This window comes from Mesoplodon bidens (genome assembly GCF_964165515.1).
Source record: "Mesoplodon bidens genome assembly, chromosome: 14".
NCBI lineage: Eukaryota > Metazoa > Chordata > Mammalia > Artiodactyla > Ziphiidae > Mesoplodon > Mesoplodon bidens.
The window spans coordinates 48127087-48150052 of NC_138170.1; the positions used below are offsets into that span (position 1 = coordinate 48127087).

The 22966-nt window shown below is 37.8% G+C and overlaps 1 protein-coding gene across 38 annotated transcripts in view; it reads left to right on the forward strand.

Moving 5' to 3' along the window:
• NRXN1 (neurexin 1) overlaps window positions 1-22966 on the forward strand; it is a gene marked incomplete at both ends in the record, with an annotated part of 1149966 nt that overhangs the window by 1108121 nt on the left and 18879 nt on the right. For 23 of the 38 annotated variants that reach the window (XM_081253733.1, XM_081253747.1, XM_081253714.1 and 20 more), the window contains one exon: window positions 19070-19157. In XM_081253733.1, coding sequence (XP_081109859.1) covers window positions 19070-19157 — 88 coding nt within the window. The remainder of the gene's footprint in view (window positions 1-19069; window positions 19158-22966) is intronic. The other 15 variants (XM_081253723.1, XM_081253724.1, XM_081253715.1 and 12 more) reach the window with 1 other exon arrangement.

A 22966-nucleotide genomic window follows, 5' to 3' on the forward strand; every position in this document is an offset into this window, starting at 1 on the left:
TATATGTTGGAAGTAGTCTGTGTTGCTTCATAGGGACTCAACATGGTTGTAAAAGGGAGAAGGTAGGTAGTAAAGGATCCCAGAGATTTAGCTACAAATTGTGTAATTCATACTCTCCACCCAAAGAATTGAATGTCTTCTCCCTTCCATTCACACACAAATGCCCCAGATAATTTAACAATTCTTTTCCCTTTCCAGTTTACCTTTTAATTTCATTACCTCTTATAAAACTATTGTGGTGAGGTTTAGGGGGGGATTTGGGAATTGGGGGTCACAGGATGTGATTTGACCCACACACCTGTTCCATATCCACTTTGGAACCATTTTAGATACTACTCACTTTGGGAATGAATCTGGTTATAGAGGAGTAGGATAGAAATTATTTGGAAAGAGTGTAGGACCAAAGACTTTTCTACCATATCAGCATCATAGAAATGAGAGATGTAAAAGACCCATTAGCTGATTTGCCCTATTTCCATGGAAATTGCTGCGAACGTTTTTCAGAGACCTAATGTATTTTTGTTTAAAATAAATGGGAACTCAATGTAGATTCTTGTTAGAGCTTGAAACTGCTGATTGTTGTGTTTTCTGGGTTGTTTTTCTTTTTAGATCTACTTGACAGTTTGCATAGCTAATTACTGTGTTCTCATTTGTTTAATTCCAGCACTGCTGTAGGCTTTTTAGAATGGGGGAGCACTACTATAGTTTTAAAGTATATCAACTAGCTGTTAAATCAAGGAGTATAAGGGACAGAGAGAATGATTGTGTGTGTGTGTGTTTTGGAAGATGGGTCAAAGTTAAAGCAGCAAAGTGAATTTTAAATAACTGCCAGGCTTTGGTAGCTAATAACAGTTTTGTGAAGGTTTGTCAGTAACCGAATGCAGGACATAGCAGGGTCCCTTGTCTCATTACATGTAGGGCACTTTGTATCATCATGGATCATTTGCAGCAAATGATCTAAAGAACATATACTCTTAGAAAACTAAAGAACATATACTCTTAGAGATCCATATTTTTTTTTTTGCTGGTGAATGAATTTTTTTATTATTGGCTTAATTTTCATAGTGCAAATTTAGATGGAAAAAGCCTTGAAATTTGAAGAGAATTTGTTAAGAATTATTTCTTATATCAAATAGATAACTTTAAAACTTTGCAATTTTAGTGTTCTTTAGGTTTCATTTATGGGAGGAAAGTGTTTTTGTCAAGAATCACTGCTTTTTAAATTTTTTTATTTTTGCGGTACGCAAGAATCACTGCTATTATTGGCAATGAATCATGAGTTCATTGTGAGGGTTTTGGAATTTAGAAGCATCAACTGAACCATTTAAGAGCAATTAAGATAGTGACGGTTCAAATGAGATAAAATTACTTCCTTTGTATGTCTTTTTGTTTGTTGGTGGTGGTAGTGTCGCTTTCTGGGAGTAGGGGCATTTGATTTAATGACTAGAATTACACGTTTTAATCTTCTTTCCTGCATTATAGGATGGGACCTTTTTAAAAAGAGCCTCCACATTTCATGAGACTGAAAGTTTGCTTTAACTGACCATCCCTAAATAATTATCATGCTTCTTTAAGGATACATCCATTTTGAATGAGGAAATTAATTTGAAATTCAGTAGAAAAATTTTATAGCTATTTCATATTGGGTGTGCAACTCTTTGTTTGTAACAATGGCAAAAATGATTATTGTTGAATTTATGTATACAGCTTCCCTTAGAGCAGCCAAACTGGTGAGATTGGCTAGCTAAGAGTAGATAATGAATGACTAGATCTCCACATTTGCATAGATAGATAGAGAGATAGATAGATAGATAGATAGGTAGAATTTTGTAGTTATTGATTGCTATAAGCAACAGAGAGACAGTTATTTTTAAACCTTTCAAGACACAGTGAATGGCAAACATTGTGTGCCTAGTAATTTGAACCTCCACATATGAATTCGGTTGAATGCTTGAAAGCTAAGGTGAAACTCATACACATTCTTGCAAGCCATTGCCATGGCAACATACTTAAAATTTCCAAGGTCTGTCTCCCTCGAGTTTGCACCTGCAGTTACCTTATTGTGAAACAAAAAGAAGGCTTTCCAACTTGAAAATGCTTTGGAATGGTTGGGAGTATGTTTTGAAATAAAGTGAAGTTTAAAAGTTGAAAACCAAAATAGAACATTCAGGGAGAAAGTACATTTGCAATTCTTCATGTAATATTTAGTTTTTTTCCCCTCCTACTTCACAGTATTATTCTAGGCAAGGGCAAATGTGGATAGTCAACCTATTGTGGTTATTAGGATGTTGGGTTTTGCCCACTTTAACAACAAACGTGCTGCCTCCCAGTAGGCTAGAGGTAACACACGTGTGTGTCTTATGTAATAACAAAGGTGAGAAGAGCTAAGATTTACTTAGTATTTATTATGCACCAGGTTGACGAAAAATTAATCGGTCAAAAATGATTTAAAAAGAAATGGAAATTTTTATTTGAGCCAAATTTGAGGATTATAACCCGGGAAGAGCATCTCAGAAAGCTCTGAGAACTGTCCCATTGGTTAGTAATCAAGGCACCGTTATACGCGGGCCCCTCCCTGCTGTGGCCTCTCCCGTTGCGGAGCACAGGCTTTGGACGCACAGGCTCAGTGGCCATGGCTCACGGGCCCAGCCGCTCCGCGGTGTGTGGGATCTTCCCGGACCGGAGCACGAACCTGTGTCCCCTGCATCGGCAGGCGGACTCTCAACCACTGCGCCACCAGGGAAGCCCTAGATAAGCTTTTTTGAGACAGGGCTGTACATCGAATGATGTATTAATGACAGTTTACATAATTCAGATCTAAGCGTCATCATGGTGGGTCATGTGACCCCTTAGAAGATCAAGAAGGAATGCCATCTTTTAAGGAGTTGTCGTGTTGATGCTAGGAGAATGTTGCTGGCTGTGGTTGAGCAGGTATTTTTGCTCACGTGGGAGGTTTGGTCCATGCATAATGAAGATACACAAAGCACAGTGTGGGGAGAGAGGAGGCCAAAGGGCAGGGAAGATTTTTTGTTTAAATTTCTCTTGTCTTGCCATAAAAATATAACTTTTATTTCACAACCGGGAATAGTGCTAAGTAGTTCATTGATCATGATCATCTTAATTCTTACAACTACACTGCCAAGATTGGTACTGCATCCTTCCCATTTTATAAATGAGAGGTTAAGTAGGTCACCCAAGTTCTAATAACTCCAGATTTAAACTTGGTTCTAAGTCTAATATCCATGCACAGAGTCACTGGGGAGCAGTACTAGCATTCCTCAATTTCTCAAGTGAAAAGCTGGTCGTGGGAAGCCAGAAAAGGGGCTACCAGATCTCTCTCTCTACTCAGGATACACTGAGTGAATCACTCACTCTGGATAAATGTAGTTGAACCCTTGCATGTCCGCATCAGGTTCTACCTTTAAGTACAAGCCAACGTACCCCCACTCCACCTTTTCAGGAAGCAAGGAGGTCAAAGACAATAAGGCAGCCACTTGCCTTACTACACTGCCCATCTCCCTCCCTGCAAACTCAGAAGAACACCAAGGAAGCTTGGCTTCTATCTGACTAAGTGTTAGAAAATAGAGATTCAGGTATTTGGAGTCTAGTTCCAGTAGAGTTTCTTGGAATTAATGAAGAAAAGCCTATTTGAGAATTATCATAGTTAAAATATTACTGGGTGCTAACTTACCAATAAATGCACTACCTTCATAAGGAACTTAGCATTTTGAGGAAACTAACAAGTCTTGTGTATTTTAAGCCGTGAGCCTTGACTCTGAAGCACCTGGGCTTTCTTGTTTGAGAGCCTCTGTGACCCTGTTTCTAAGATAGTTGGAGAACATTGGTTATCTGATTATCTAGATGTCCAGCTCAAAGCAGATATGAAGGAGCAAGTTTGAAAACAGAAACGGGCCTCTATAAAGCCTGACAGTGATAGACAAAAGAGAAAAACTAATAAGAGTACACATCAACTAAAAAGTGGAAGAGAAGTTTGAGAACCTATGGAGCAGGACAAGGATACTATTCTCTTTGGCATCTGAGGTCACTGCTATGTTGCAGATAGCACCGACGCTCATAACAGCGTTACCGAACCATCAAGAGAAGCTTGTCTTTCTGTTTACGTGATGACACTTAAATGATTCCAAAGGTTCTCATAATGACAGGTGACATTTTTCGGTGAATAGAAGGCTTAATTCTTGTTCTTAATCAGCAGGCATTCCAGTAATGAGGATGAAGAGAAGGTTAAGGGATTGCAGAGGTGTGTAGGGGAGGAAAAGGGCTCATCCAGGTGGAGAGGCATGACAGCAACTTCGAGGAAACATGTCAGAATTGAGAGGAACTGATTGTAAATGCAAGGCGGAAGAGAGAAAAGCTATCCAAAAGAGAGCGTGGCTAGTTACTCAAAGATCTCAGGGAAGAGTTTAGACACAGATGCCATCTGATGAAGTGTGCACAAAACGGCAGACTCTCTCATGAGGCTCCCAGTCCTCAATAGAAGACAGTTTACAAAATTCTCCTTCAGCATCTGAATGTGCATTCTTCAGGTGGTCCTTAGTGGGCTTTGCAGGAGCTACTGAGTGCTCACCAGTCTGGCAGCTCCGGGTGATGTCAGAAGGCCGCATTCCCTGGTATTTTTCAAAGGCCTTGCTTAAAGTTTTCAATAAAACCTAGGGAAGAATTGAAAAAGGCAAATCATGTTTGAGAAACTTGGGAAAAGTGACTAATTAATCCTGCCTCTATTTTCATCTTCACTACACCCAGATATGAAACTGAAGGAGTTGGATGCCAACTGGATGGAGGGCCGGGAGACCACTATCTATTCCTGAGCTGGACACTGTCGGTGCAGTGATATGATACTGCACTCCTGACTGTACCGACTTAGGGTTTCCCTCTCTTTACTAGAAGGGACCTGGAACAAATAACTCAAGTCTCCAAACTCCGAAAACAGTAGGATTTGATAAATGCTTGGTTACATCATGCAGCTAGGGAGAAGAGAAGAGAAGCCCCTTGGCTTTTCAATACACTGGTAGTTATGATGTTTTTTGAGGTGTTTTAAAAAGAGCTCTCACTTCAGATATGTAATTTACTCTGTTTATAGGATGTTTAAACATAGAAGTATGAATTTAAGCCAGGAAATTATACTTCCTTTGTGAAGGGAATGTCTGTGTCTGAAGATCACAGAAATCCAGGGCTAAGATAAACTTCTCTTCCCATGTTTCAAGGAGAGCAAAGTGACAATGTGTACAGAGCCAGCTGTGTCTACATAGTAAATACTCTCAACAGCGTCTTCTAAGTACCAGCCATTGTGCTAGACATTGTGCCTATCTAGCCCTAGAGAATTTCATCCTCATAAAAATTCAAAATAGCTGTAAATAACTTCATTTTTACATAGGAAGAAACCTAAAGAAGCTAGATAATTTGCCCAACATCAACAGCTAATAAGTGGCAGAGCTGGGATTTCAGCCCAGTCCATCTAGCTCTAATACCCATGCTCCTTCTATGCTCAGGGGTAGAGAGAGGATTTTCTGCTCATAGGTAGATGGCCTCCATTTGTCATACTCCTGAAGTTCTCCAAGCAATTCAAGGGAGGGAAGTCTGGTTCCATATTATATTCCTCTTCTGTATATAATCCCTTGTTAATCAAAAGTATTCAATAAATGATTGTGAATGGATGAATGAATTAATGAATGAGTGAATGCATGGAAGAATCAATCAAAAGATGCAAATTTTGTGAGTGCATTCTGTCCTGCACTTAAGTCTTAGTCTGAATTTGATGGCTGTTCTCAGCCAGCCCTTATCTTCATGCAGTTTATTTCAGGAAGAAGATAAAAGTTTCATCCTGTAGTTAGATTTTGAAGGAAAACATTATAAAGGCATAGTTTCCTTATAATCCAATGAAAGTATTTACAAGGTAAGACTATGGCAATAGAGTTCAGGGGAGACTGGAAGAGTTGGGGGTATATTATACAGGAAAAAAACCCCAGAATGGCAGTCAACTATTTTTTTTTCTTGGCCCTTTCTCTAAGGCAGGCTATATCTTATTGCTTTCTCAACGGACAGGGATGCTTCATAAAGGCAGGCAGACCAACTTATTGCAAGACATTTTTAGCTTTTCCTTCCTTCTAACTTTTAGTCATTCTCTCTTTGCAGTTAAAGATAATGTCACTTTTTGCTATTTCTCTGCCATAAATTTCCAGCCATGAGGTATAATGTAAAAACTAGTTACAAAGTTTCATTGTCACTTCTAGAGATGTTAGAAGGCAGATAAAATCTTTGAAAAAGTGTGATTTTTGCCACAATTCTCATCTCCCACTCTTAGGAGTTATACGCCTGGAAAATAATCTATACTTGTGAGCAATTGTGGCAAACATACACCTAGATGTAATGAACTTAGAGAGGATGACCATCAGGAATAAGATTATTTGAAATGATTCCACCAATGCAAGTGTCCTGTGTAATATATCTTCTATTTTTTAAGTCAAGATGAATCCTTCATTCAACTTTATTAATTCTATTTTCACAATCGTACTTATTTTCATCAAGTGCTTTTATTGAAATTACAGACACTTGAAGATAAGCCAGGTTTTAGAGCATGATAGCATTTTTTTCTATCTTTATTGACATATAATTGACAAATTTAAATTGTTTTAGGTTGATGTTTTGATACACATATACATTGTGAAATAATCACCACAATCAATGGTGATGACATTTTAAATCAACTCTGTTGAACTGTGATAGATGTGATAGATGTTCGAGGGCTATAAAACACAGACATAAATTCTGTCCCACAGAAATACATGAAATAAAACATACACCTACGCAGTTCTCAAACTTTTAGATTTAAATATAATTTGGAAAGGCGCACACCTCTACTGTTCTAAGGCACTAAGAAAATATTGCTCCGTGTCTTACGAGAGTTAATTCGCGTATTATTAATCCATATAGGGAACATGACCATGGGCAATGTTTTGTTATAACTACAAATACAGCCACTATAATAAGAAGCATTGTGCTGCATGGATCACACTTAGAATCAGCCTCCTCTCCCTCTCCCCTCAGCTCCCCTCCCTACTTCTCCTTCTCCTTCTCTCTGTCTGTTTCTCTGTCTGTCTGTCTGTCTCTCTCCCCTTTAATTAGCAGTGTTTGCTACGTGATCTCTTTTTTCTTATTTTCCATTCATTTAAATGCTCTAGATATAATAGGGCATGATTTAGAGTAAACTCTGGATGCGGGCATAAAATAAATCAAATAGTCACGATCTTCTAAGTCCCACGAAAGTGAATAAGGAGGAGAATTTTGAGAGAACTCCAGTAGCCCTGCATCTGTGCAGTAACTCTCCCAGAGCGCTGACATGGAGAAGAAGGAATCACAGTGCCAGACGTAGATTGGCACTGCCCATCTTGTAGGTTACCAGTGAGACTGAAACATGGGCACTCAGTAAGCAATGCTGAAGTGAATCATATTCTGATGTGAAAGAGATCTTCCCAAGAATAGCAGCATTTATGTGAGGGGCCAATTGGAGTGAGAGATACAGATCCTATTCAATTGAGGGGACAAGAGGATTTCAAGACATAAAAATGAAATATATTCAGTTGAGTGGATATTTAGCTGCCTTCTTTAAGCACTCCCCAGAACTGTTCTTCATATTGTCATGTGAGGAACAAAAATAATTCTGTATTAGTTGTAATAATAACATATAAACACTGCCATGTGAGAACTTTCATATTTACAGAGTGCTTTCACACATATCAAAATGGATCCCCGGGGACTTCCCTGGTGGCACAGTGGTTGGGAATCCGCCTGCCAATGCAGGGGACACGGGTTCGATCCCTGGTCCGGGAAGATCCCACATGACACGGAGCAACTAGGCCCGTGCTCCACAACTGCTGAGCCTGCGCTCTGGAGCCCGCGAGCCACAGCTGCTGAGCCCATGTGCCACAGCTGCTGAAACCCGCGGGCCTAGAGCCCGTGCTCTGCAACAAGAGAGGCCACTGCAATGAGAAGCGTACGTACTGCAATGAAGAGTAACCCCGGCTCTCCGCAACTAAAGAAAGCCCACGTGCAAGAATGAAGACCCTACACAACCAAAAATAAAAATTAATTAATTAATTAATTAAAAAGACTTTAAAAAATTAATTTAAAAAAATGGATCCCCATAATATCCCTATGAGATAGAGAAGTTATTTTGTCATATACAAATGATTATATATTTATATATATACATTTAGTCACATATATAGTATATATATACATGCATAGTATATATATTTGCCTATATAGTATATATATTCTTATGTACTGTTGAGAACACAGAAATCATTTCAAGATGATACATATTACTTATGAGATCCAGATTGAGACTTGATATATATTTTCCATTATTGATCAGCATGCAGCAAATTAAACTGAAGTGGTTCAACAGTACAACATTCCAAATATGTATTAACGAAACGAAGTATTCAACATAAGAAATGAAATAGTCAGATGTGAAAGCTTGGAGTTCCAGTTTAACTATAACCAGCAAGGATTGGATCTCTTAGTGCATGAACAAAATAACATTATAACATTTAAGGGAGATCACATTTACTGTCAGTCACTCCTTGATAGAAACACTCATAGAGGTGCTGCTCAGATATTGGCAAGATACTGGTATAGAACCTTGCATATATTCAACAAATGGGTCCAAAAAAAAATCAGGAAACCAACTGTCTGTCAACTTCATCAACATGATTTCCAACCACATCCCTAATTCTTGTTGTCCCAGACTCCAAGCATTGTGTGGGATGGAACTTCTCACATATCTCCAAGTTGAAGCTCTATCAAGGGGACATTGGTCATGGTCCTGCCCAGTAGAGAAGAAGTATTCTGGATAACTAGCTGCCTGTGGCTCCTTCTGACCAATGAATGGATGTCTAGACTGTACCTGGAGAAGCAACAGTATTATTAATTAATGGTCACCTACATTTACTTGTCCCTAAGATGTATTAAGATAATTTGACAATACCCTAATGATGGTTGTGTGAGAGAGACAAAGCTAAATATCTCATTGGCACTTAAGTTGTGAAAACAGAAGTTAATAAGAGAGACCTTAGAAGTTTTCATCAGTGGATTAATGAGAAGAGAGACAAAAGAGTTCATTTTGTAGCCAGCGTGACCTGCACTGTTCTAAGTCAAGGGGAAAAATAGGAAAAGATTCAATAATCTACATTTTCTTTCTGTCCCCAAGAATTTAGTTATGCATTTATGTGCAGAGATGAGAGACAAGATGTTTAAGGTCTTTAAAAAAAAAAAGTTAAGAAAAGATTACCGCACTTAAATAAAGAACTTTCTGGGTTGACTTCATTTCAAAGTAACTGCAGTTCTGTCAATGTTTGAATTTTTGTAACTGGAGTAAAAAATTAAACTCTAGCATTCATTTTGTTCCATTTCTAGTGAAACAATGTGCTGCCATATCAAGTGGTACAACAGCTGTGGATATGTCTCCTGATATCTGTGTGTGTTTTCTTCATGATAATTTTAGTGGTTACTTATATAAAAGCCAGTACTCTCCTTTGCCACCTTTTAACTTATTTTAAATCTATTTCATTGTGTATCTTTATAATCACATGAAATCCTTTAAAGAACAAAATGGTTTGGGATGGATGGATGGATGAATAGGAGGATGGCTGGGTGAGTGATGGATGGATGGATAGAAGTCACCCGGGATGAGAGACAATCACAGTCTATTGGAGGTCGGGATTATCTCATAGCTTTGCCATTAACTAGCAGTATAATTATGTGGTCAAACAAAAACACTTAAATTTCTAGCTTCAGCTTCCTGATATGTAAAATAAAGACCTTAGACTAATGATCACTAGTGTCTGGCTCAGTACAAGAAGATATATGACTGCTTGACTGAAACATGATTCCATTTCCTAACATGTTAGATGCCAACGATGAAAGCTTGGATTTTGGAGGCATCTTGTTGAAACTATCCATCGTTGGCATTTTACAATTATAAAATGTTTTGGCCTCATTACCAATAAGGATTTTCAGTTCAACCTGTGTGACTAATTAGTCCATTCAATCACAGTAGTTAGACTAAAGATTCATATTAACACAGCTAGAAGCCTAGATTTGCATTGTAAACACCTGTCAGTATTTATTTGGAAGTGGCCAAACCCATTTCAGAAAGGGCTTTGTTCAAAAACAAAACAAACAGAGAGGGAGCACATTCAACCACATGCATATTCTAGTTTCCCTTTCAGCATCTCCACATCACTACCAGCATTCTTTGGAGGTCCTTCACTCCCAAATTCTAATTCATGAGAATCCAAGAGAATAGATATTCCAAATCCTCCCTGAAAATTTAAACTTCACTTTAACTTTTTCTTTGGGCAGCTCTCCTATTTGCTTTGGCTAAAAATGGAAATGCGGTATGAGCATAGAGGTCATTAGTAGCTCAAAGAAATATAAGAATTTATCTTTTTTTAAAAAGATAAATTTAACTTCAAGCTTCCTGACACCAGGTTTTTATTTTGCATGTTTACTTTTTTGCATAACTTTGCAAAAATATGTTTTTGTTTCATTAAGCAGGAATTCAGTTCATTTCTTCCTCTCATAATTTCATTTTTCTGTGTCATTATTTCCATATCCCTATCTTCCCCTTAGAGTTTTTCCTATTAGGATGACCACTATCAAATGCATATGAAAATGCATGTTAGAATGAGTAAAATATTTGTGACCTCTTTACATGGTGAGTTTTTCTGTCCAACTCACTTGCACTGTTCTGAAACCATTGCATACATTTTAAACAGTTAGGAAAATTCTGAAGAAAATTGAATGGCTTTCAAGTCCGTCTTTTTCCAAGCAGACAGCTGATTTCTGGTAACTTTTTGTAATAACCTAAGGCATCAATTGAGGGAAAAAAACATTAAAGAAATGTGAAAGCTGGCCGTTGTCAGGGATATTTCAGTTTTGCCCTAAATATTCATGAATACCAATGTTCACACATTCAAATTGGGTAAATGAGTATACAAATGTGTATTTTTTTTTACATCTTTATTGGATTATAATTGCTTAACAATGGTGTGTTAGTTTCTGCTTTATAACAAAATGAATCAGTTATACATATACATATGTTCCCATATCCCCTCCCTCTTGCGTCTCCCTCCCACCCTCCCTATCCCACCCCTCCAGGCGGTCACAAAGCACCGAGCTGATCTCCCTGTGCTATGCGGCTGCTTCCCACTAGCTATCTACCATACGTTTGGTAGTGTATATAAGTCCATGCCTCTCTACAGCTTCCCCTTCCCCTTCCCCATATCCTCAGGTCCATTCTCTAGTAAGTCTGTGTCTTTATTCCTGTCTTACCCCTATGTTCTTCATGACATTTTTTTTTCTTAAATTCCATATATATGTGTCAGCATACAGTATTTGTCTTTCTCTTTCTGACTTACTTCATTCTGTATGACAGACTCTAGGTCCAACCACCTCATTACAAATAGCTCAATTTCGTTTCTTTTTATGGCTGAGTAATATTCCATTGTATATATGTGCCACATCTTCTTTATCCATTCATCCAATGATGGACACTTAGGTTGTTTCCATCTCTGGGCTATTGTAAATAGGGCTGCTATGAACATTTTGGTACATGACTCTTTTTGAATTATGGTATTCTCAGGGTATATGCCCAGTAGTGGGATTGCTGGGTCATATGGTAGTTCTATTGGTAGTTTTTTAAGGAACCTCCATACTGTTCTCCATAGTGGCTGTACCAATTCACATTCCCACCAGCAGTGCAAGAGTGTTCCCTTTTTTCCACATCCTCTCCAGCATTTATTGTTTCTAGATTTTTTGATGATGGCCATTCTGACTGGTGTGAGATGATATCTCATTGTAGCTTTGATTTGCATTTCTCTAATGATTAAAGATGTTGAGCATCTTTTCTTGTGTTTGTTGGCAGTCTGTATATCTTCTGTGGAGAAATGTCTATTTAGGTCTTCTGCCCATTTTTGGATTGGGTTGTTCGTTTTTTTGTTATTGAGCTGCATGAGCTGCTTCTAAATTTTGGAGATTAATCCTTTGTCAGTTGCTTCATTTGCAAATATTTTCTCCCATTCTAAGGGTTGTCTTTTGGTCTTGTTTATGGTTTCCTTTGCTGTGCAAAAGCTTTTAAGTTTCATTAGGTCCCATGTGTTTATTTTTGTTTTTATTTCCATTTCTCTAGGAGGTGGGTCAAAAAGGATCTTGCTGTGATTTATGTCATAGAGTGTTCTGCCTATGTTTTCCTCTAAGAGTTTGTTAGTGTCTGGCCTTACATTTAGGTCTTTAATCCATTTTGAGCGTATTTTTGTGTATGGTGTTAGGGAGTGATCTAATCTCATACTTTTACATGTCACTGTCCAGTTTTCCCAGCACCACTTATTGAAGAGACTGTCCTTTCTCCACTGTACATTCCTGCCTCCTTTATCAAAGATAAGGTGACCATATGTGCTTGGGTTTATCTCTGGGCTTTCTATCCTGTTCCATTGATCTATCTTTCTGTTTTTGTGCCAGTACCATACTGTCTTGATTACTGTAGCTTTGTAGTATAGTCTGAAGTCAGGGAGCCTGATTCCTCCAGCTCCATTTTTCGTTCTCAAGATTGCTTTGGCTATTCGGAGTCTTTTGTGTTTCCATACAAATTGTGAAATTTTTTGTTCTAGTTCTGTGAAAAATGCCAGTGGTAGTTTGATAGGGATTGCATTGAATCTGTAGATTGCTTTGGGTAGTAGAGTCATTTTCACAATGCTGATTCTTCCAATCCAAGAACATGGTATATCTCTCGATCTATTTGTATCATCTTTAATTTCTTTCATCAGTGTCTTATAATATTCTGCATACAGGTCTTTTGTCTCCTTAGGTAGGTTTATTCCTAGATATTTTATTCTTTTTGTTGCAGTGGTAAATGGGAGTGTTTTCTTGATTTCACTTTCAGATTTTTCATCATTAGTATATAGGAATGCCAGAGATTTCTGTGCATTAATTTTGTATCCTGCTACTTTACCAAATTCATTGATTAGCTCTAGTAGTTTTCTGGTAGCATCTTTAGGATTCTCTATGTATAGTATCATGTCATCTGCAAACAGTGACAGCTTTACTTCTTCTTTTCCGATTTGGATTCCTTTTATTTCCTTTTCTTCTCTGATTGCTGTGGCTAAAACTTCCAAAACTATGTTGAATAAGAGTGGTGAGAGTGGGCAACCTTGTCTTGTTCCTGATCTTAGTGGAAATGGTTTCAGTTTTTCACCATTGAGGATGATGTTGGCTTTGGCTTTGTCATATATGGCCTTTAATTATGTTGAGGAAAGTTCCCTCTGTGCCTACTTTCTGGAGGGTTTTTATCATAAATGGGTGTTGAATTTTGTCAAAAGCTTTCTCTGCATCTATTGAGATGATCATATGGTTTTTCTCCTTCAATTTGTTAATATGGTGTATCACGTTGATTGATTTGTGTATATTGAAGAATCCTTGCCTTCCTGGAATAAACCCCACTTGATCATGGTGTATGATCCTTTTTTTTTTTTTTTTTTTTTTTTTTACTTTTTATTTTTATTTTTTTTGCTTTATAACAAATTTAATCAGTTATACATATACATATGTTCCCATATCCCCTCCCTTTTGCGTCTCCCTCCCACCCTCCCTATCCCACCCCTCCAGGCGGTCACAAAGCGGGTATTTTTTTTTGAGCAGGCACTTAACTGTAACACTCAGAATAATAGCACCTCCACCTGCATTCTGCATAAGTGTGTTGTTGGTGAATATTTAATGAAGTAGTAGATATGGGAGCACTGTTAAATTTCAATCAAAATAAGCTATTAGAATTTATTTTGTTATTTGTATTAATGAGTGATGTGTTCTTCTGCTTTAGAATAGAATGGGCACAATAAGTTATTTGCAGGTAGGAATCACGATTTGTGCCTTGTTAGGTAGTGACCATATTTTGTGCCCACCAGAAAATGCTATGGATAGATGAGTGACTCATTTGTTGGTGACTAATTGATCTTCATATTCTTTGTTACTCATGTGCTGGAGCTAAAATTCATCCTTCATGTATTGGATCTCAGTTTATTATTTTTATTTTTATTAGATTAGTGAGCATGGGACTGATATCTTTATGTGGCATCTGCTACTCAGAGAAACAAATGACAAATAAGAACCAAAAGCTTCACTGAGACAATGGAAACTACCATAGAATCTATGCAAAGTCTCTAAATTCCTTCTACATTTTTAATAGGATTAACTAAAATTACCAAGTTGACATATTTGTTTAGTGATTTGGTTTGATCAAATTGACCCACCGTTGGGGAATTCTATATATGTATTACAGTTGGGTTATTTTTTTGCAGTTTTTCCTTTTGGTGAAAATTGTGACTTCCCTACCTCCTAGAAACTTCTTGCCCCATAAGTTATCAGTGCAATGGTTCAGACGTAGCTTGAGGAATTTGTGTCACTAATTGTGAATCCTGGTATTTTTCTTTTTTCAAGAAAACACATCTAGCAATAAATCTGATAAGGAAGACTATCAGATTCAGTGCTGAAAGGCAGACATCAATGTTCTCTCTCTTCCAGAGCAGCTTCATGTAGACAAAAGTATCAGAACAAGTGTCCGTCAATTAGCCAAACATATCACATGTCAGCTAGCACCATCCTCAGTCCATCAGTTGTCTCAATCAGCTCAGTATAAATGTCCATCACAGCAGTGAGAGATTAGGCTAAATACTGTTACATGAGTGAGCACCATTGCTTGAGACAATTGTTTTTTTTTACATTGTATTTGGACGTATAGCTGGATAGACTGTCACTGTTTCAGAAACAAAGTTTCAATCGAAATTTTAGAGTAAATCAAGAATTTCTTTGTGGGCATCAAATTCATAATGGACATCCTTTTGCACAGTTGGAATATGTTCTTTTTCTCACAAAGCAGATTTTTGCTGGTAGAGTTTTCTTGTGGGTCTTTTCATCAGAATTTACCGGTCTTTAGCAAAGCTGTTTACCATGAGGAATAAGGTCTAGGAATGCTAGTCTTAGCAAGGATATAATATTACAGACTAAGTTTATCTATCCTCTCATCCTGTCTTTTTAGCACACAGATATGCAATTGTGCTATATTCAAAAAAGTGAATATGCAGCAAATTCTACCATTAAAGGTGGTGGTGGGGAAAAAGGCTCTCTGTAGAGCAAAAATACAAAGAACAAAAATACATCAGTGTTTCTCTACTTTCTAACCCACCAAGTGGTCTCTGCCTAATAACCCTGGACATTAAAAAAACTGGTCTAACTTCTTACTGTACATTAAGGACATCCTTTCTCCCCCATTCTGATTAAATTTTCCTACCCTATACAGGTTGGTGTTTACCCATATAACACGTGAATTAAGTTTTGATGCCTTTAGTTCCTGAATTGTGTGCAAATCATTTTTTTCCCCTAAAGGTAAGGAGACCTAAGCAGTTTCAGTAGACATTCTGAACAAGAACAGATGTTTGCCATGAAAATGTCCACACCACTGTGAATTAGGGAAGATCAGCATGCACTTTGACCTGTGAGTGGTTGAATGCACAGTTAGGGACCCTTATCTAAATGGCCGGTTATGTAAAGCTAATGCTTTTGCTCGATCACTATTCTGTCTCCTTCAGAATGTTGTCTCTTCTGAAAAAGGTTATAAACATCAGAGAAAAGTATACTGAAGAATAGAATTGATTAGTGTGACATATTTGAGTTTCTTCAACAGCATGTCATAGGGAGGCAGTTCCAAACACGGTGAATTAAATTTAAATTACACAGCCTTGGCTAGAAAATTGTTTTGTTAATTTAGCCTCTGAAATGAAGTGAAATTCGATTTTTCTCCCTATACTTGAGCCACTTCCTGATTTTCCATACAGTGACGATTTCTATCAAGGCATTTTTTCCCAAGACTATTGCTGGATTTTAATGTCTGAGAGAAAAATATGAAAACAATGTGTATTCATTTTATCAGGAAAAGTGCATTAAAAACTAAAATATAGATGTACAATAGGGTCGAATTTGTACAGTGATATTTTTTCTACTGTAAAAGGCTATAGGAGGTACTGTTCATTGTATGACATCTTTTGTTATTTTAGGTACTGTGTTTTGTGAAAGATAACACTGAGAACATTCTCTAACACTTTCTGTTTTCTGTGGAATTGTTCGGAAAGGCTGTTGAATTTAAAAATTAGGTCAACTTTTAAAACAAAATGTAACTTTGCAGCCTAAATAACTTAGTCTGCATGAAACACTACACAGAGTTACACATTTCTAGTCCGTGAATTTCTTTTAGGAAGCAACCTTTATTATTTATATTCGATGTTTGACTTCTAATTCAGAATTTGAACCTAGGCAGCAAAAGATGGAAACTTAGTTCAACAAAGTACCAATAGAGCTACTGTATTTTGATATAAAAGCTAACATGAGGGGCCTCCCTGGTGGCGCGGTGGTTGAGAGTCCGCCTGCCGATGCAGGGGATACGGGTTCGTGCCCCGGTCTGGGAGGATCCCATATGCCGCGGAGCAGCTGGGCCCGTGAGCCATGGCCGCTGGGCCTGTGCGTCCGGAGCCTGTGCTCCGCAACGGGAGAGGCCACAACAGTGAGAGGCCCGCGTACCACAAAAAAAAAAAAAAAAAAAAAAAAAGCTAACATGAGATCTAAAGTTGAGAATAATTCACATGTACAACTTCCAGTTTAATGTGTAAAATTATATTATTTATAAATATAGTGCAAAAATATTAAATTGGTGTTCCATTTGTGAAACAATAATGTTGGTAATACCACAACTTTTATAACTATTTAAAATGTGGTCCTATTCTAGGTACTTTTCATGGACTAAGTTAATCTTTACAACAACGGTGACTATGCTCTCCATTCTTTTCAGATGAGAAAAACAAGGTACAAAACAGTTTTTAAGCTTTTAGAGCAGAGTTTCTCAACTTCTGCACTATTGTCATTTGGGTCAGATCATTGTTTGTTGTGGGAAGGCTGACACGTACGTTTTAGGATTTTTTAGCAGCATCTGTGGTGTCCACTCTTTAGATGCCAATAGTAGCTCACCCACTCCCACCTCAACCCAGCTGAGACAACTAAAATGTCTCCAGATGTTTCCAGATGTCTTCCCAGGTGGAGGAGGGGAAGAGGGGGCAACATCACTGCCAGGGTGAGAAGAACTAGATTAAAGAACTTACCCACATCCTCCTCCCCCTCCTCCTCCAAGAACAAAAATTCCTCAAGGAAAATGAGAAATACTCTTGTAACCATGAAATTAATTTTTTTAAATATCCACTGTGGTTTTCAAAAAAAGGTAGCTTTCCACTTGAAGTTGGCTTTTAAAAAACAGATTATCAGCTCTGGGGCGAATTGGAACAATTGACCTGCCAGACCTCATAATCCAATAACTTATTATCAAGTCAGTTTGGACGTTATCCTGCAAGATGTGCTCGTGCCAGAAAGAGGATGGATTCTTGCCTTTTAAAGCTCACGGTACTGAACGATACCTACGTGTCTATCACACCAATTGCTAGTGGCTCTCACTGGCATTAACAGTTACAATTCCAGGAAAACTGGTATTTGAACTTCTTTTAAAATGATGGCAGCAAAATAAATGAATTCAGTCTCCCAACTGTGTTAGAGGAATTAAGAGCAGAATAACATGAAACCATCTCAAAATACTATTAAATGCTTGCATTTATTTAAAGTTACATTGTGAAGCACTAGCATCTGGACAAATTCTTTATTCTTGATTAATTAAAGACGCTGTACTTGAAACATTTTTGAGCCTAATTTTGCCACAAATGCGCATCATCCCTTGTCTCCACTTTTCAAAATAATGCAATTCTCTTAACATTTATATATTTCTACTTTACCCTCTGACTATTAGACACTCCCTTAATAAAAGTATATCATATCATATATCTGATTTTTCTTTAAGACCTGTATTCTACTTTTAAATAAGGACTTTATCAGTGTTGCAGTTCTGAGTATCATCTAGACAATTATAATCTCCTTAATCCTTAGCCGAGGTAATGAGATATTTTCCTTCTTGTACCTTGAATTCTCTCTGTATTACCTTAGCATTAGCCAAACCTGATGCAAACCTTCACAGTTTCCATGCAATATCTGTGCTGAGTTTATTGTTGCTTATAAGCAGCAGTAAAGGACAACCTTTGATGCTTGTAAACGTGTTGATTATGTGACTAACTGCTAGGTTTTACACACTCTGCTTTTTATTACAGTGATGGTTATCTTCTTTGCTGTAAGTGCAGTGAAGCAACTAGAATGTCAAAAAGAAAACTGTCACCTCTATCCTATTTGCTGTAAAATATCATCCCCCCAATACACTCTTCATTTATTCTAAAACCTTAATGATGGAAAGGACAATGGGGAAACAATACCTGCTGTCTGAATATTACAAAGATGAGAACTTTGTAATGAGTGTGAAAGCTCAACACAAATTTTAAAAAGTAGCTTCAATGGACTATATTTGCTTCCCTTTTTGCATCAGTGAAAGATATTCTTGGTGTAATCTGTGTTTCCTAATAAAGACAAGCTATATCTCAAAGATACATCAAATTCTACCTGGTCATGAATATAAAAGGTTATATAGTTGTTCTGCTTTTAGGAAGCCGAGCACAAGTACTGCATAAAGCCTACTGATGCAGACCTTGTAGCACTCCAGGGCTGTAATAAATTTCAAATCATCTGTTTCTGCCAGGCTGTTTTAAACCTCTGTCTGCTCCTGTGTGCAGCTTCCCTGTGCAGTTAAATGGATGGGTATCTACAAGTTGGCTACCACCATTTCCATATCCTCATGTAAAATAAGCTAGAATCAAGTTTTCACAAATATGCCAATTCTTCTGTGAGGGATCTAAAATAAGCTGAAAAATGTAAGCTCTGTGTCCTCGGGAAGGGAAATAATTGAATTTGGTTTCTCGATCTGTCAGGTAAACACAGGTGCTGTTTTACTAGTGCACGAGACAAGATGAAAAGATCTGTTAGGTCCCTTTAAATTAATCTACTGCATGTGTTTCTTTTACAGACCACAGATGACATCCTTGTGGCCTCAGCAGAGTGTCCCAGCGATGACGAGGACATTGACCCCTGTGAGCCGAGCTCAGGTGGGTTAGGTTAGTCGACTTTTTTTCTTACTTTCTTTGCTTTACTGTAAATCTTTGTTGCATGCTGTAGTCCCTAGAAGATCTTTGCATTTATGTCTAGAAGTCCACCCTATGAAAAAATGCCTCACTGAGATAAGAGCTCCTACTTTTTACGTGGTTACATTTCCCCACATTTATTGAAAAAATAATTTTTAAAACAAAACCCACCAAGATTATGTATTTCAGAAAAAGCAGTGGGGGACAGCACACAAGGCTGGTACCTTATTGTTCACATTCCATTAGCTCACGATATAATTTTCAGTATAACCATATACGGGGATCTTTCTTGGGTCACCCATAATAAAATTATAAAGTTTAAAAATTGCATTGCATGGACTTCCCTGGTGGCGCAGTGGTTGAGAGTCCGCCTGCCGATGCAGGGGACACGGGTTCGTGCCCCGGTCCGGGAAGATCCCACATGCCGCGGAGCGGCTGGGCCCGTGAGCCATGGCCGTTGAGCCTGCGCGTCTAGAGCCTGTGCTCCGCAACGGGAGAGGCCACAACAGTGAGAGGCCCGCGTACCACAAAAAAAAAAAAAAAAAAAAAAAATTGCATTGCATTTTGGAAAATTCTTTGACCTTTCTACTGACAGAAAGTCCCCACCACTCACTCTGCCAGCAAATTATCTTAAGTGATAAATTTCTGAATTTCAGAAGTAAGAGTATTACGGCAATAGTAAAACAAACAGCAGGTACAGTCAGTCCTTGATTCATTTAATAGAGAAATGTTTGAGTCTTCCAGTGTCTCCCTAAAATTCAAGTTGATGTGTTTTAACTCTAGGTGATGCATAGTTTCTTTTTCTTTGTGATGTGGTGTGACTAACACATCAATACTGCTTTCCTGCAGCCCTGTACCATCAAGCAGTGGCTGTGGACCCTGAAAATGAACGGTTCAAAGCCTGGGTTTGATTCCAAATATTCGTAATACCAAGTATTATGGTCATTTCCATTAGTTTCCTTTGTAAGCAGTGTTTCTTAAAATTCAGTAATTGTCTTGTTTAGGTTAACAAAACCATTGAGGTAGATATGGACTAACCACTATTGGATAACTCATGACCGCTGTAGATGTCACCTATAACCACAGGAGAACTTCATGTCACAGTAAAATAACTAATCTTGTGAAGAATATCATTTTAATCTACTCGTTCTGATATTTGGATAAAAAATGGTTCAGGATGCATATCTTACATCTCCTTTTGAATATCACTTCCACCCCTGTTCCCCCCCCCCCCCGATTATAGCCACTTACTCTCAGCACTTAGAGCAGCTACTGAGTGCCCATGAGGAGCAGAAGCTCTGCTGCCATCTCTCAGCAGGAGAAGGTTTGGGAGGTCCATCCTGGTTGTCTTCTCGTGTTTCTTTCTCTCACCTCCACCCCACATGTCAAAATTCTCAGCCTCCAGAACCATCTTTCATACACAGCTATTGGAAGGTGATCTGATATAATCTGATGATCATCCATTCGATTCCTCCAGTTTCTTGATCTCTACACCATTCCCTTTTGGTTGTCTAGACAGATGTGGTCCCTTCATGATACCATCCTGGACCACTTTGTCAAAATCCTGATTTTGTTTTCATTGGTATTCTCCTTTTCTCTTGTGTTAGTCAAAAAGGAAGAAAAAAAAAAAAGTTACTGCTTTTTTGTCCATGACATCAGTCCATCTATTTGCCTTCTCCCTCCCTCAAATTTCTCCTTTCCCCATTTCTCCTATTCTCACGTGCCCAGCCATGACTGTCTTTTTTGTAGCTTCTCTAAGATCTTCCAGCATGGATCATTCATAAATGAAGTCTGGTGTTTGTTATACGTTGATATGTGTGTGTGTCTATATTTGTATTTATATTTGCTTTTGTTTTCCTAGTTAGCATAAGAGCAGTTGATACTTTTTCAGTTTTTTTCCGCTCTATTAACACAATGCTGAAAGCAATATAGCTTCTTACTAATTATAGTACTGGCTGGTTTTCCTCTGGGCTGAATCGTTCTTTTGCTGTCTGAGTGGAGGCTATCATCCTCTTTATATAGAGTGCTCACTTTGAGTACCTAGTAGCTCCAGTGTAAGAAGTCTAATTGCACTTAAAATTGTCACTTTTTTTTCCTTCTTGAGCACAGTTAAATGATCCAGTTCTTCTAGCCATTGCTTCTAGGTCTTACTAACCATTCCTTAGAGACTAGTTTAATGTCTCTCCCTTTCCCTGGGGATGCCGGCCCTAAGCACAGAATGGTGTGGGTGGGGAAAGAGGAGAGAAAGAAAGAGAAAGATTACTTTTTTTTTTTTTTTACCATTTTGACATCCTCCTCTTCTTTTTATTCACCTGGCTTTGTTAAATATTATAACACCATGGAAAGTGAGGAGTAGCTTGTTAATAACCACACGCCAGATATCCTTTCTGCCTCTTTTCTTTACTAATTTATCACTTATCTGAAAGAATCGTGTTTACTTTTCTGTTTGTTACTTGTTTATTAACATATAGCTTGCATCCCCGCCATGCAAGAAGAACAGCTCCCTGAAGCAGGAACTCTGTTTGTGTTGTTCCACACAAGATATGTTGCATGAATTTTAATTTTGTTCCACAGCCCCAAAGTCTGCTGTCTGATAAACAAGACACAGCAGCTACTGACCCCATCTGATGAAAGCTACAACACTCTTGTACCAAGGCTAGTTTAACTTCTCATCCTCAGTGTTTCTTTCCTAACTCTCTAGTTTTCAATTCGTCAATTCCTCTTAAGGCTTAAACTTCAGATTCTGTTGCTTTAGTGGCTTCTTCCACTGTAGGCTTTTCTTGTGATCTTACCTCCCTAGATGGTATCTTGATAGTGTAGTCCATGAATGGTTTCCCTCTCTATATTACATTCTGTAAGCGTGATCTCTTTTCTACATTGGATTTTTCTATCCAATTCCCTATAATTTTTTTCATGCCCATCTTAATAATTCATGCAGTGTTGCTCTTATAATTGGCTCTGTTTGTGTGACAACTTCCTGTGAAATTCTTAGTTCATGTGATTTTTTTTTTCCTATTTTCCAACTGCTTTTTTTTTGCAGTTGAGGAGTCGTTTTTGTTATCCTCTTATAATCTGAATATTGTTTTCTGCTAGGATAGCCCTCCTCTAGGTCTTTGTTTCTTAATGTACTATGTACTTGTTCTCTTAAATAGCTTTTTTCATACTTGCTTTGGGTCTTGAACACAAATATAAAATAACATGATCAAAAATTGCAGTCGCTGATGTTATTAGACTTTGTATACTGTTAGATATATCTCGATAAAAATCATGATAGATATCAACAGGTTGTATTTTGGGAAACTGACTTTTTAGGAAAGTAATATATTGGGTTAAATATTTAGAACTGGATGTGCCTACTATACACTTTTGCTACTCCTTAAGCAAGTGAAAGCAGATATTTTTGTAAAGAGATGCATAATTACTTTTACAGGTAGATTGCCCAAATCTTCTGTGTATTTCACACTAATGTCTCTCAGTCTCCCTGAATATTTACATATGAAGTTTCTCTAATCACCGTGACCCAAAACTCTTCCAAAAATGATTTCTTCTTCTCTGAAAATGTGCTATGCTTATCACTTAGTTTCTTTCCTAAGGCTATTAATGAATCAAACAGGAAAAATCTGGCATCTTTTTGAACACAAGTAAATTAATACCTTTTATGAAGTGCTTGATAAATTTGAATTGCCATGTAATTCCACCCAGATCTCTTAACGAAGAGGGACATTATATATTTGGTGGATTGTCAGTTTCACCATTGACTGAATAGTGTTGAGAACTATTGT